Here is a 14934-nt window from a genome sequence, read left to right as displayed (position 1 = left end):
CCACCCGCCGGGTTTCGTATTCGACCACTTGACAGGGGGAAAAGGAATGATGCCGGAATACACACTTTGGTTCTATCACGGTGAGAAGCATGTACAGGGTCCTGATACCGGGTCTAATTCCAATCGCCCGGCCTCAGATGCGGGTGCATGTGCAAATCAGGGTGGAGACATGCACGGAATGTTGCGTGATTTATTCGGCATGCACGAAGTAGTTAGGGAAGACAATTGTGAGCCTCAGGCCGTAGTGCAAGGGGGTGAGGAAATTGTGACCGAAGAAGCCGCTGAAGGCGATGCACTAAAGTACTATGCCCTTCTAAAAAAGGCGGAGAAGCCACTTCATACTGGGACAAAACATAGCAAATTAAGTGCCACTGTTCACCTGTACAACTTGAAGTGTGTTGGTGGAGTTAGTAACTCGATTTTCTCGGCTTTCCTAGAGTTCATCAATCAGTTGCTACCCGAGACTAGTGAAACTCTGCCAGTTAATACATATGAGGCGAAAAAGTTTTTGCGAGACATGGGACTAGGCTATGAGAAGATTCCAGCGTGCCGTAATGACTGTATGCTATTCTGGAAGGGCAATAAAGAGTTGGATTCATGTACCGTATGTGGAGAATCTAAATGGACGGAAGCAATCAATTTAGATGAGGACGGTCAACCCATATCATCGGGCAAGAAACGTCCGGTGAAGGTGTTGCGGTGGTTTCCACTCATACCACGACTACAGAGGTTGTTTATGTCAGAACATACAGCACGCTTTATGAGGTGGCATGCAGAAGGCCGCACTAAGGATGGCGTATTGAGGCATCCAGCCGACGGCTTAGCATGGAAGTCATTTGACAATTTACATCAGGAGTTTTCAGCGGATAGCAGGAATGTAAGGCTCGGACTAACCTCTGATGGATTTAATCCATTTGGGAATATGACTACATCGCACAGCACTTGGCCTGTAATGGTTGTACCCTACAACTTGCCTCCTTGGATGTGCATGAAACACACATCTTTTATACTATCATTGATTATCCCGGGCCCAAGTTCACCTGGAATGGATATAGATGTCTACCTTCAACCCTTAATTGAAGAGTTACAAGAACTATGGAATGTAGGGGTTCGCACATATGACGTCTCAAAGAAAAATAATTTTGTTATGCGAGCGCAGTTGATGTGGACAATTAATGACTTCCCAGCATATGCAGATTTGTCTGGATGGTCTACCAAGGGTGAGAAGGCATGTCCGTGTTGTATGAACTCGACATGGTCAAAATGGTTAAAACATGGCCATAAATGGTGTTATATGGGGCACAGGCGATACTTGCCCATGGATCATCCATGGAGACGAAACAAAAGCACATTTGACGGCAACGTAGAACTAGAATGTGCCCCTGATGTGCCAAGTGGAGATGAAGTCATAAGCCAATTAGAAGGGATGGTGTTTGGGGATGAGAACGCCGGTCAGGCAAGGGAGGCTGAGAAAAAAGAAAGAAAAAAGCAGAAGACGAATAATGGCCATGTAGTGTGGAAGAAGAAAAGTATTTTCTTTAGGTTGCCGTATTGGAAAGATAATTTATTGCGGCATAATCTTGATGTTATGCACATAGAGAAAAACGTCATGGACAACATACTTGGTACAATACTGGACATTCCAGGGAAAACGAAGGACAACCACGCCGCCCGCTTAGATTTGCAAGAAATGGGCTTGAGACGTACACTTCATACATTTGTGGACCCGCAGGATGGTAAGACCTATTATCAACAAGCTACCCACACGATGTCCAAGGATGATAAAACACATTTTTTGAAAGTGCTACGAAATGTAAGGGTGCCCGACGGATATGCCTCGAACATTTCTCGTTGTATACGACTTAAGGACCGTACGATATCGGGGTTAAAAAGTCATGACAGTCATGTACTGATGCAGCAGCTTCTACCTATTGCATTGCGTGGTTCACTTCCAAGCAATGTGGTTAGACCTCTTGTTGAGATGTCCACATTCTTCAGGTGCCTATGTTCAACAACATTGACCGAACAGGATATTGACCGACTACAGTGTGACATCTGTATCACGTTGTGCAAGATGGAACAAGTTTTCCCCCCCAGCTTCTTTACGAGCATGGTTCATGTGGTCGTGCATCTTATCCGTGAATGCCGACTCGGTGGACCTGTACAGTATAGATGGATGTATCCGGCAGAGAGGTAAAATTTGTTTACGGATATTTTTCTATTTTTTGGTTTCAGGTGCCAATACATGACAAGTACTAACTAAACTGAAAATATGTATTGGTTCATATTTAGGAGCCTTGGAGTATTCAAATCTAATGTGCGCAACAAAGCGGCTCCCGAGGGCTGCATTGCGGAGGGCTACATAGCAACTGAGTTGGTGACGTTTTGTTCGAGATATTTAGAGAATACACCAACCTTTCACAATAGGATACAAAGAAATCTGGATGGTTCAAAGGGAAATGGAACACGAGTCCGACTCGACCGAATCACAATGACACAGATACACCGGTATATTATGTTCAACTTGGACGAGTTTCATCAATTGCGGATGTAAGTAGAGATCTTTTGTTGGTACATTGCATGCTCAATGAACTTGTGACAATATTGCTCGTATTGAATTATAATTAACATAATTTCGAATTGTAGGATGCACATAGATACGCTTAGGCGATCATGCAATAGGGGACGAACAACAGAGGCTCAGTTGGAGACCCAACATTATGACTTGTTCTGCGAGTGGTACCGTGACTACGTAAGAATGATGTGATGTTTACCTTATCACAATTGTCGGAGTTATTTGCGTGCAATTTTTAAAATCAACTAAAGCTAGTAACCGTGCGTTTCCATTGTACGTAATATATTCACAGGTCGATCAATTGGACGAGCGATCCAGGAATGAACTTGGTGACAAATTGGTAATGCATTGTAGAGGGCCGAGGGAGGCAGCAGTCAGATACAATAGATATGTGGTTAACGGCAAGCTGTTTCGCACTATTGCATCTGATGCCGGAAAGAGGACTCAGAACAGCGGGGTGTGTGTGCCGACTCTTGATGGCGACACGTACTACGGGAAGTTAACGGAAATAGTTGAGGTTGAGTATTACGACAGGACTAAGTACGTTATGTTTAGGTGTGATTGGGCAGACAACACGAGGGACAAGGGGTACAAGGTGGATGAGTATGGTATAGTACTTGTCAACTTCAAAAACCTTGTCCACACGGGAGACCTGGTTTCTGATGAGCCGTATGTGCTAACTTCACAAGTTGACCAGGTATTTTACGTACAAGATGATAGGTGCCCAGATTGGGCTTGCGCAGTAAGGACCAAGCCTAGAAACATATACGACGTTGGTCAGGTTGAAGGACATCAAGATTCATGTGTCAATTACCACGAGTGTGAGCCTCTTATTTTGCCCAGAAATGTTGATCACGATCTACAAGATCATATCGAATACGTCAGACACGACTTAGATCCAACCGAAGCGTATGTATAGTAGTATAATTAATTTTATATTTATGTTTTGATTGGTAGTTGTTCACTACATGCACATTACATCAACACACTTAATTAAGCTGTGCATTTGCTAAAATCTGATATATATCTCATGTAGCACTATTATTCATGCATACTTAATGTAGTAAATATTTCATACATTGTTTAAGAAATTAATTGGGTTTGTGGTGTTTTTTACAGGGTACCATGAGTACAAGGGGGAAGAGGAAAGCACGCAGGGGCTCGTCCGCAGTGCGGCAGTCTACGTCGCCTGGGTCTCCGGCAGTCCAACTTGATGACAGCGAGCAACAAGACGTTGCTCAGCTTCTTGGGATACAGGAAGGATATCGACCAGTTCTTCCAGGTACGATGGAAGGGGAGACCCCTGTCCATGCTTCATACACTCGGGCAGGCATGGCCCAAACCGGGTTTCGGGTTGATTCGTACCCGTACAGCGAGTTACGACAGAGTTATGAGGGCGATGTCGAGCGGCTTTACACCCAGCATAGCGCAGGTACGCCCGACTGTTTTTTTAAAGATTCAAAAGATTGAAAGTTTCTAACTATATTGGTGCAATATCAATTATATTTAACTACAACTACAATTTCATAGAATTCTAAACATTATTAAAAACTACAAAGCAGGTCTGGAGGACACTGAGACAGAGGCCCAGGAACACATGGCAGGTGGGGTACAGGCCACAGATGACCCGCAGCCCACCAACCCTGCTCCCGACGCTCGGTTACGCCCTCGGCAGGTCCGGATCATAAGTAAGTGTATATACTTTAATGTCGTTGTTGATTTGGTTTTAATTTACTTGTTACCTAGTATTGAATTCGAAATAACTTACCTAACTAATTTTTAATTTGTTAGGTACTGATTCTGAAGGAAACACCGTTATTGAGGTGTTTACCATTCTTGATTCGCACAGGCGGCCGGGAGTCCCCCCCGGCAAACGGATCATTTTGGAGTACAATGCATCATGCCAGCCCGTTGGATTTAGTGCCGTGCGGTTCAGACGGATGACCGGAGACATAGTTAGGAGCGGAAATTTCGTCCGAATACCAGACGATTGGACGAAGGTACCGGACCGTACCAAGGAGGATATTTGGGACGCCTTGATGGTATGTTTTTTAATAATAAGTTAAACACTAGTAATGTATATATGTATATATACACTCTAAGTACGCTATATATATGTGTGTTTAGTAAGTAAATGCATATACACATATTTTATTTTATTTTTTAATTTATCAATGTTGAACTTGTGCAGGCATACTTTTTCGTTCCACCCGAGTACAACTTGGAAGCAGTAAAAAATGAAGCATTTAAGGATATGGGCTCCAAGCTGCGGACTTGGAGGCACGAGCTCAAAAAAATATGTGCCATTACGGAGGAAGATACGCCGGACACTATACGGGCAAGACTGGGGGGACAGACGCTAGGCGAGTACAATCCCGTCGATCTGGATATCTTATTGGAGAGATGGTGTACCCAGGAGAATAGGGTAGGTCATGAGTTAAATTCTTAGTGTTGTGTACTGTCATTTATTGTAATTGTATTGGTATTAACATATTAAAAGTGTTAACTGTGTAGGAGTATGCGGCGAAAATGAAGAGCTTGCGAGCATTAAATGATTCACCACATTGCACCGGATCAATGAGCTATGCCAGGTTGACACAAGAGGAGGTACGTGTGTAATTTATCCTATATATATCTAACATTATATCGTATTGATATATTTAAAAATAAATGAATTACCTATTTTAAATGCAGGCCGAACGTTTGGGCCATCAACCCACTCGTGCACACAATTATGTCAAGTCACACACGAAGAAGGGCGGTGGATATCCGAATGATATTGTGAAGGAGAGATGTGTATGATATTCACTTTTCATATGTTGTTTTGCTTGTATATTTGATAAATTATTTGCGATTAACAGTTGTGCGACCCACTGACTCAATAATTAATGTGACATTCAGGAAAAGATGAATGAGCTTATACCCACCGACCCTGCAGCATCGTCTAGCATCACAGAAGGAACGGTCAGGTGGGCGCCAAACGACGCATTCGCCCAGGCAATGGGAAATAAGCCTGAGTATGCCGGTAGGGTTCGGATGGCCGGACCAAATATTCTGCCTGTGCGGGGGACCATACACTCATACTATACACCGTCACAGGCACGGTCAGGAAACGTCAGGTATTCCACGATATCACAAGACACACTTGATAGAGCGCTTGACGCGGAGAGGGCGAAGCACAAGGAAGAGATGGATGCGTTGTTGGCCGAGAACAATGCGCGGGTAGCCCAGCAAGTGGCGGAGCAGATGGCTGAGAACAATGCCCGGGTAGCGCGACAGGCAGCTGAACAGGAGGCTGAACGTCAGGCAAGGTTTGACGCCCGTTTTCGCCAACTTGAGGAAATGATCCGGTTTCACACCCCACCAGACAATGCTTCCCCACCCTTTGCGATGGTGCGATCGTCGGTCGACAGTGGATCAGGTACTGACTTTTTTTAATAGTCAATTTAGTTTTATAACTGTCCCTATATATATATATTTAGAATTTGGATATGTTGTAGTCATTCTAAATAATTAATGATGTTGTAAATCTTGCTTAAATTTGGTTTATATATCATGGTTGGTTTGGTGATGGATGTGGGTTAGAGTTTTGCTGGTTGAGATAATTATTTAGAGTTATTCATGCACGTATAAATGGATATAACTGCATGGCACGAAGCAATACATGCATATCAATATCATCAAGACCAGTTCTTCATAAACTTAATTTTGTAACTCTAAATATAAATAGATATAAATGCACTCAATGCTAGGGAGGGCGCTTTCCCTTTGTGTTTATCATATCTTCCATTGAACCCCCAACATTAATAACCTATATGGAAGTTCTATAATTGTATTCGGGCTCAATGATTGTTTGTATTATCATCTAACGTTAGTGGATTTTATTTGTTTGGTGGTTGTTTTATTGGTGAATATTGTTTGTTTTATCATTTGCAGGTAATGGACATCGTCGAGAGGATGCTATGGATGTCAATGATCGCTAGTCTGGTCGAGAATTTGAGGCTATTCACAGTTGTGTATAAGTTGATGTAATTGTATTTGTGTATATTATGTTAGTATGTGACATTTTTGGTGTGTTGAAGTTAGTTTATATATATATTTGTGATTGGTGTATATATATTATGTTATTTGTGTTATTATGGTGTGTTGAAGTTAGTTTTGATGGGTAGTTTGTGATTGATGTTAATGGATATGATGTATGTTATTTGATGAAAAAATTGTATATTATTTGCATGGTTTTGATGGATAGATTGAATATCAGGTGAACCGTAACACAAAATTCGGGTATAGTCTTGAAAAAAATCACAAAAAATATAGGGGGGAGGGAAAAAATCTGGTTCAAAACGAACCAAATTTGCCGACGTGTCAAAAATTGACACGTCAGTAATTACTGACGTGTCAATTTTTGACACGTCGGCAAATTTGGTTCGTTTTGAACCAAATTACTGACGTGTCAGTTTTTGACACGTCAGGAAATTCCTGACGTGTCAAAAACCGACACGTCAAGAAATTCCTGACGTGTCAGTTTTTGACACGTCAGTAATTTCCTGACGTGTCAAAAACCGACACGTCAAGAAATTCCTGACGTGTCAGTTTTTGACACGTCAGTAATTTCCTGACGTGTCAAAAACTGACACGTCAGGAATTTCCTGACGTGTCAATTTTCACACGTCAGAAGATTTACTCACGTGTGAAAATTCAGCACGTCAGTAATTTCTGACGTGTCAATTTCGACACGTCAGGAATTCCGATTTCCTGACACCAACATTCTTCACGACCGAAACACGTCAGGAAAGCCCCGTCAGCAAGATTTACTGACGTGTCAGGTCGTCCGACACGTCAGTAACCATGGGTCAGCAAAAAATGTGTTTTTTGTAGTGAAATAAAAAAATAAAAAAAGTACAAAATTGCCCTTATTTCAAGTTTGCTCGGTCAAACAAAGATTGCATTTTCAATTGATCGAATTCGATCTCAAATCGCTCGATCAAATATCAATCAAATTCTCTGAAATTTTCTACACCTAGCAATCAAGCGCAACCCTCAAACAAACTTTATGGTACTTGCTGAATTACAAGAACCCCTTACTCTCTTTTATTTATTTATTTTTTTGACATGTCCAAATAAAAAAAGAGGAGGAAAAATTCGAACTATTGGCCTTTAATTCATTAAGCGTGGTCCACAGCCGATTGAATTACCTCTTAAGACACAAAAACTCCATACTTAACACTCTTCCTTCACTCAAACTTCTCGGTGAAGCTATCCGATCGATCTATATATATATATATATATATATATATATATATATATATAATTGTACCTTTAGGTCCCACCAAAAGAAAGAAAGATAAAAGGAAAAGAAAAATGGCCACTGATAATGTGAGGTATTCTCTCGATCTTTTGGGTCTGCTGAATGATATTTGATTGATATTCTGATTAGTGACTAGTAAGGATTTAAATTTTCAGGCTCAATTACCCACAAAGCCACAATCAAGAAAAGAACTTGCATGTGATAAGGCTCATAGGGTGTCGGTAGCCAATTATTTTTTATAACAAATTAAAAATAAATAAATAAATAAAAAGATAGCCCAGAGGGTGCTTCCATAAGTTCAATATACTAATAAGCATGATAATAATGCTTATTAATTAAGTAGGGATCGAGGGATCCCTTTTATTATACAAAATGCCATGGTATCTATTATACAAAACGCCTTGATATATATATATATATATATATATATATATATATATATATGAAACACATATATGTGCTAGTTTTGCATTTTAACTTTCTCGATCATACTCTTACTATCCAACCCTTTGCTATAAAAATTCTCACCATATTCCTTTACGGTGAAGTTCCGATAGATAGCTGGCTTTTCCGGTGACAACAACTCCGGCAAAGGTCCATAGCAGCAATTATCATTCCCTTGGTTTATGTTGAAAAACATAACGACTGAAATTCGTGCTTCTTTATAGGAATTAGCCAGCACACGATGTTGTACACTTTTGTACTCTCCATTAGAGATTATCTACAAATAAGTAAATCAAAATCGAATTAAGAGTAGACAACTAATTGACAAATATAGAATACATCGTTTAGTGCGTTTTACCTGAAGAAAGTCTCCAACGTTAATAATCAAACCTCCATGCACAGGATCAACGTTCACCCACTCGTCCCCATGCTTCACTTGCAACCCAGGCACGTGGTTCTGCATCAGAACCGTCACCACACCTGGATCAGTATGCGGTGTAATCCCCACCGTCAGATCTGGCTGAGGACAGTACGGATAACAAATACCCACAAAGAGCCTCCCATCCGCAAACTTCAACTCCTTCAACTTCCCAGCCTCCAACCCCAACCCTTGAGACAGCAACTCCATCAAAGTCTCTGCCACCTCGGTTGCACGCTTAGCCCATGCTACCGCCTCCTTCCTACAAACCTCCGGTATATCCTCCACTTTCGGTGGCGTTGGAGCCATCCATACCTGCAAATAGTCGTGCCACGCAGCTGCGTTGGCTCTGTACAAGTCGTTGTTGCTCGTGTACAACACCTCCTGCCCCTCGCTTCGCTTGTAGTACTTGCTTTTCACCTCGTGGGGTTGCTCGTGAAAAGCTTTGATGCCGTTGATGGTCTCCTCCATTGCTTGCACGGGAGCGCCATGGTTGATCACCTGGAAGAAGCCCCATGTTGCGGCCGCCTCTTTCACTTGTTCGACGATTTTGGGGCGGTGAGCGGCAGAGTTGACGCCGGAGAGGTCGATGACGGGAATGCTCGCGCATGTGGAGCAAGATTTGAGGTCGGAAAGGGTTTCGGGAGGGTGGACGAAAAACCGGGGTATGGAAGTGATGCCGGAATCGGAGAGGCCCTTCACGCCAATCTTGGACTCGTCGAACTCCGTGATCTCCTTCTTGCGGTCGTAGCGGGAGGCTGCATCAATGGCTGCCATGTTTCTTTAGCGATTTGAGTTTCAGAAAATCTGGGATGCGTCAAATGCTTGGTTTGGTTGTAACTTGTAAGCGCCTGGTTTTGTCATATATATATATATGGAAAATATCAAAATTTAGTCTTTATATTTGAGTACATTTTAAGAATATATCAGCATTAGTTTCCGTGTCGAGTTCGATAGTGTTGATTTATAGGTATAAAATCACATCTAATTGGTTGCTAGTATTATAAAAAGGTTGGTCACTGGGACCAATTAGATATTAGGTGAGCTTCATCTACAAAAGGATTAAAGGCCGTAGCTTTATGTCTATATCAATCTCTCACACAGAATAGACACAACTAAAAAAAAATCTCTCACATAGAGTCAATTACTGTTTGTCTCCCCCACAGGTTTTTGGATGGTGATTGGTGATGAGAATTATGCCTCTGCCTAGCTACAACTACTGAGATCCATTTCGCTCATAATTCAAAATTTATGAACCAAAGCCTCCTTTTTCTCATCTATTTACTTGATTTATAGAAGAAAAAAAAAAAAAATTAGAGAAATTTTCTCAATTCCTTAAACAGCCATCTAAAACATGCCCGATTGCAAATGAAACACCCCCATGCACTCTGAAAAAATTAAGAGCTACAAACTCATTGATGTGACTACAATTATTGTGTGGATGCTAACAGAAAACAGCAGGCAGGGAAATCAAGACGTGTTATCCGTATGACATTAAATTGTGTGGGCTTATGATTGATAAGTTTAATTGATTCATTTAATTAATTGTCATTTGACAGAAGACCTGCAAAGCATATAAACACATCTATATCCCACTAGTTGATAAATGTGGGACCAAAAATCTATGCAATATCAAAGAAAAAAGAGTACTCCAAAAGAAAGGACACTAAAGCTGAATAGAAGAAGATAACCATAATTAAGGAGAACTCATTCATATCTTTAATACTATGTTAAATTACAAATTATTTAAAAAAAAAATTAAATTTATAAAAAATGATGAATTTAGTATTTAAAATCCTTGACATAATTTTTTTTTTTTTTTGGCATCTCCAAAAGAGTAAAGATGAAAGAAAAAGAAAAATGCGCATTGATCAATTAATATTACGTATACATTCTCTCTCTTTTGGGTCTGATGAATGATATTTGAATATTTTACTTGAATAGTTCATTGATATTCTCATGCTCAATACCCACAAGCCCACAATCGATCAAGAAGAGAGAACTCGTGACAATTAAGGCTCATAGCCAAAGGGGGTCGGTAGCATTATTACACTATCATGGCGGCGAATTTCTTATAACAAATTAAAAATAAATAAAAAGACATCCCATATATAGGGTGCTTTCATTAGTTCCATATACTAATTATAAGCATGATTATTAACAATGCTGATTAATTAAAGAGTGATCGATGGAGACCATCCCTTTTATTATACAAAATGCCATGATATATATATATATATATATATATATATATATATATATATGCTAATTTTGTATTGTAATTTTCTCGATTATACTCTTACTATTCAATCCTTTGCAATAAAAATTCTCTAAATATTCTTGCATAGTGAATTTCTCATAGAGAGCTGGCTTTTCCGGTGACAACAACTCCGGCAGAGGTCCATAATAACAATCTTTCCCTTTTTCTACATTGAAAAACATGACGATGGAGATTCGTGCTTCTTTATAGGAATTAGTTAGCACACGATGTTGTACACTCTTGTACTCTCCATTTGAGAGTATCTACAAATAAGAAAGATAAAACAAAATCCAATTAAACAACTTGACAAAATTTTAGTATATATTCTCTATAGGAGTCTATAGTTTAACTTTACCTGAAGAAAGTCTCCAACGTTAATAATCAAACCTCCAGGCACAGGATTTACGTTCACCCACTCATCCGCACGCTTCACTTGCAAGCCAGGCACGTGGTTCTGCAGCAGAACCGTCACCACGCCCGGATCAGTATGCGATGTAATCCCCACCGTCAGATCTGGCTGAGGACAGTACGGATAACAATGACCCACAAAAGCCCTTGAATCGGAGCACTTTAACTCCTTCAACTTCCAAGCCTATTGTTGATAATGGCTCAAATTGTCAACAAGTGTGAAGATAATTGCTGGAAAATATCAATATTCAAGTTGGTAGGCTCAAGTCATATTTATCTATAAGAGGATAAGGTTAGTTTTAAAAGGAGTCCAAGAACAACTGGAATTTGATTTTTTGGAGAAAACGTATGTGGATAAACATGTGGGTTGCAATGCTTATCTTCATCATGAAAAGACTTTGTATTCATGATGGTTTCGTTTTTCCAGTAGCAATTAGATTAGAATTGTTTCTCCTCTTTTTTTTCGTGATTAAGCCATTATAAAAAGACATGCAGTCCTTGGTTAAGTGGGGATACGGAATATCCAAATTGGTGAGAGCATTTTGTGGCATTTACAAAATGTAGAGAGTTTTTCTTTACTGGGTATTTGAGAGGGACAGTTGAGTGGGGTGTACAAGGGGTAAAGGGCTTGGGTTTGGGATTGTACTCAATATTTCTCAATAGTAAAGAAGGAGACTGGATCACGCCCCGTGGATGTAGGCATATTGCCGAACCACGTAAATTCTTTGTGTACGTGTGTGATTAGTGTGTGTTCTCGTGTGTTTTCTTTCCAAATTTGTTTTTCGCATAAAGGGCTGGTGGGAAATTGGTTGCCAATTAATTATCAATTTTCCCAACACCTCCAAACCCAACCCTTGTGACAGCAACTCCATCACAGTCTCTGCCACCTCGGTTGCAAGCTTATCCCATGCTACCATCTCCTTCCTACAAACCTCCGGTATATCCTCCGCTTTCGGTGGCGTTGGAGCTGTCCACGCCTGCAATGAGTCGTGCCACGCAGCCGCGTTGGCTCGGTACAAGTCGTTGTTGCTCGCGTACATCACGCCCTGCCCCTCATCTCTCTTGTAGTACTTGCTTTTCACCTCGTGGGGTTGCTCGTGAAATGCTTTGATGGCGTTGATGGTCTCCTCCAGTTCTGGCACGGGAGCGCCATGGTTGATCACCTGGAAGAAGCCCCATGTTGTGGCCGCCTCTTTCACTTGTTCGACGATTTTGCGGCGGAGTTTACGCCGTAGAGGTCGATGACGGGGATGCTAGCGCATGTGGAAGAAGATTTGACGTCGGAGAGAGCTTCAGGAGGGTGGACAAAGAACCGAGGGATGGAAGTGATGCCGGAATCGGAGAGGCCCTTCACGCCAATCTTGGACTCATTGAACTCCTTGAGCTCCTTCATGCGATCGTAGCCGGAGGCTGCATCAATGCCTGCCATGTTTCTTTAGCGACTTGAGTTTCAGAAAATATGGGTTGCACGCCAGATGCTTGGTTTGGTTGTAAGTGCTTGGCTTTGTCATATATACATATATATATACCGAAAATATCAAAATTTAGTCCTTAATTAAATTTGTGTGCATTTTAATTGAAGTATACTTTTTACTGTAAAGTTTTGATCATTTTTTAAGCATTTCCGCAAATGACCGATCTATCACATGAATAATTTATTACTCTACAACCGCGCGGTTGTTTTCTTATGAATTATCAAAATCGGTGGTCGGTATATAAATTAAGTGGCGGATACAAGACAAAATAGAATACTTTTTTTTTTTTTTTTTGAAAAGACAAAATAGAATACTTGGTGCCAGACTCACGAAGTATTATGGGAGAGGAGCAAATTTTTTATTTTTTATTTATTTTTTTAATTTTTCGGTTATCAGGATTTTTTTTTTTTTTTTTTTTTTTTTGCAGTGTGTAATGAACTAGTAGTTTTTCCTTCTTTTTTTTTTCTTCTTTTTCTAATCACTAGTACTTAAATACAATGAGAAATGGAGCTTAGAATTGTGTCATACTCTCCAATTAAATGTTTAAATTCTAACAAACAATATTCTCAATATTTAATAACCATAATACCCAAATTATAAGACCACTTTGATTAGGAATTGAGCTTAGAGTACTAACCTCAAAGAGTGCGACTTGCGTTGAGTTATTTTGCACCTTGTTGATTAACATGATATTCTCATAAGTGACACACAATCCAGGATCAAACTTCAATAAACTTTGTGCATTTTTTCTTTTGAATAGTCAAGTATTGTATTTGACTTTCTCATCATCTACAAATAAATTTACATGATCATTTTGAGTCTTTAGAAAATAAAGAAAAAATATATGTGTAGGTTAACAATGAACAAACTCACATGAATAACATAATCATCACATGGGACTCTAAGTTAAACATTAGACTTTAACCCTATAATTATTATTCTCTTCCTATTCCATTGATCTAGCAACTTACCCCAAATTTATAATACTCATATTCACATACAATAATCAATATGATTATAATATGACATATTAGAACCTAAACCTCATGGGCATCAATTTCCATTGAACTCATGAAAGTCTAGAGTTAATTAACGCTTTAAATGTAATTAACACATCCAATTAGCAATCCTAGTGTTCACATACCAAAAGCCCTAATTTAATTCATACTATACAAATTAGGATTTATGTCCATACTACAAACAATAGTGAAATTAAAGCTTTAAACCCATTAATTTAACAACTCGGATCTTAAATCATGCATAGAAATCCACTACACACGTACAATAGCTCATAGTTAATTTTAGGAATTTAGCTTCTTACTAAAATTTCCCCAAATTTGAACCTAATCAAAAATTTCCTAAATCATTATAATTTCAAGTTTGAAATTCAATGGGTGGAACAAAAACTCAAAGAGAAACTAGAGATTTCTCAATGGTATTAGTTATAAAAATCCATAAAAAATTCTCATACAGCCATACCAAATTAAGAATCAGAAATCCTCACTGAGAAAAGATCCAAGATTTACATACCTACATAAAGAAAATAACAACAAAAAACACAAATTTTCAAGTAGCAACAGGAATTTCCAAGTTTCCAAGCCGACAGCCAATCTATGAAAAAAAAAAAATCAACTTTTCAGATTCTTATCCGAATTTCCAAGCCAAACAATAAAAAAATTAACCAAAAGAAAACCCCAGAATTAACCTAAGAAGTAAGAACCAACCGGTGAAGGAAAGTTGGGGAGACCGGGACCTATCAATTTATTTTGGGGAAAGACCAGTATAAATTTCTTTTTTTTTTTGTTTTTAACTCCTTAAAATATTTTTTTTAGGAAGCGGAGGGGGGGGGGGGGGGGACCATGGCCCCAGCCTGTCCCCCCTCCCTCCCTCTCTGCTTGGTGCACGTATTGGATTGAGGAATGGAGCATCGCATGTACGTGTGGGTGATGGAGTGATGACCGATGATAGCCATAGAAGTTGCGCCGGGAATTACGGTAAATATCTAGATATTTGTAATTAGATCTCATTAGGCGATACTTGTAATTA

The 14934-nt window shown here is 39.7% G+C and overlaps 3 protein-coding genes and 1 pseudogene across 4 annotated transcripts; 2 read left to right on the top strand and 2 right to left on the bottom strand.

The window, feature by feature from the left end:
* Positions 1 to 2139: 2139 nt before the first annotated feature.
* LOC148583238 (uncharacterized) lies at positions 2140 to 4481 on the top strand. The gene is made up of 7 exons (XM_088511314.1): positions 2140 to 2193; positions 2293 to 2550; positions 2647 to 2752; positions 2868 to 3484; positions 3695 to 4007; positions 4138 to 4263; positions 4367 to 4481. The coding sequence occupies exons 1-5, from the start codon at positions 2177 to 2179 to the stop codon at positions 3702 to 3704; spliced, it is 1008 nt and encodes a 335-aa protein (XP_088367440.1). The 5' UTR covers positions 2140 to 2176; the 3' UTR covers positions 3705 to 4007; positions 4138 to 4263; positions 4367 to 4481.
* Positions 4482 to 4486: 5 nt separating this feature from the next.
* LOC148583237 (uncharacterized) lies at positions 4487 to 6673 on the top strand. Its single transcript, XM_088511313.1, has 6 exons — positions 4487 to 4617; positions 4767 to 5000; positions 5090 to 5182; positions 5270 to 5371; positions 5477 to 5996; positions 6512 to 6673. Exons 1-6 carry the CDS (start codon positions 4516 to 4518, stop codon positions 6556 to 6558), a joined length of 1098 nt encoding a protein of 365 aa, XP_088367439.1. The 5' UTR covers positions 4487 to 4515; the 3' UTR covers positions 6559 to 6673.
* Positions 6674 to 8144: 1471 nt separating this feature from the next.
* Positions 8145 to 9669, bottom strand: LOC132192225 (1-aminocyclopropane-1-carboxylate oxidase homolog 4). Its single transcript, XM_059607499.2, has 2 exons — positions 8686 to 9669; positions 8145 to 8604 (listed from the first exon to the last, which is right to left on the bottom strand). The coding sequence occupies exons 1-2, from the start codon at positions 9520 to 9522 to the stop codon at positions 8344 to 8346; spliced, it is 1098 nt and encodes a 365-aa protein (XP_059463482.2). The 5' UTR covers positions 9523 to 9669; the 3' UTR covers positions 8145 to 8343.
* Positions 9670 to 11004: 1335 nt separating this feature from the next.
* LOC132191693 (1-aminocyclopropane-1-carboxylate oxidase homolog 4-like) lies at positions 11005 to 12917 on the bottom strand (annotated as a pseudogene). The gene is made up of 3 exons (XR_015909313.1): positions 12253 to 12917; positions 11361 to 11597; positions 11005 to 11268 (listed from the first exon to the last, which is right to left on the bottom strand). The product of XR_015909313.1 is annotated as a 1-aminocyclopropane-1-carboxylate oxidase homolog 4-like (transcript).
* Positions 12918 to 14934: the final 2017 nt, after the last annotated feature.

This window comes from Corylus avellana, chromosome 10 (genome assembly GCF_965113065.1).
Source record: "Corylus avellana chromosome 10, dhCorAvel1.hap1.2, whole genome shotgun sequence".
In the NCBI taxonomy this organism is placed as follows: Eukaryota; Viridiplantae; Streptophyta; class Magnoliopsida; order Fagales; family Betulaceae; genus Corylus; species Corylus avellana.
The sequence above is the reverse complement of the archived record's forward strand: the minus strand, read 5'-3'. Positions and strand labels throughout refer to the sequence as shown.

Excerpts from the sequence above, each read along its gene's own strand:
- LOC148583238 (XM_088511314.1), top strand. Across the intron at positions 2,551-2,646 it reads GAGTTTCATCAATTGCGGAT|GATGCACATAGATACGCTTA; the intron begins GTAAGTAGAGAT and ends TTCGAATTGTAG. Across the intron at positions 2,753-2,867 it reads GCGAGTGGTACCGTGACTAC|GTCGATCAATTGGACGAGCG; the intron begins GTAAGAATGATG and ends ATATATTCACAG.
- LOC148583237 (XM_088511313.1), top strand. The coding sequence starts at position 4,516 with ATGACCGGAGACATAGTTAGGAGCGGAAATTTCGTCCGAATACCAGAC. Across the intron at positions 4,618-4,766 it reads ATATTTGGGACGCCTTGATG|GCATACTTTTTCGTTCCACC; the intron begins GTATGTTTTTTA and ends GAACTTGTGCAG. Across the intron at positions 5,372-5,476 it reads ATATTGTGAAGGAGAGATGT|GAAAAGATGAATGAGCTTAT; the intron begins GTATGATATTCA and ends TGTGACATTCAG.
- LOC132192225 (XM_059607499.2), bottom strand. The coding sequence starts at position 9,522 with ATGGCAGCCATTGATGCAGCCTCCCGCTACGACCGCAAGAAGGAGATC. Across the intron at positions 8,605-8,685 it reads ACGTTGGAGACTTTCTTCAG|ATAATCTCTAATGGAGAGTA; the intron begins GTAAAACGCACT and ends ACTTATTTGTAG.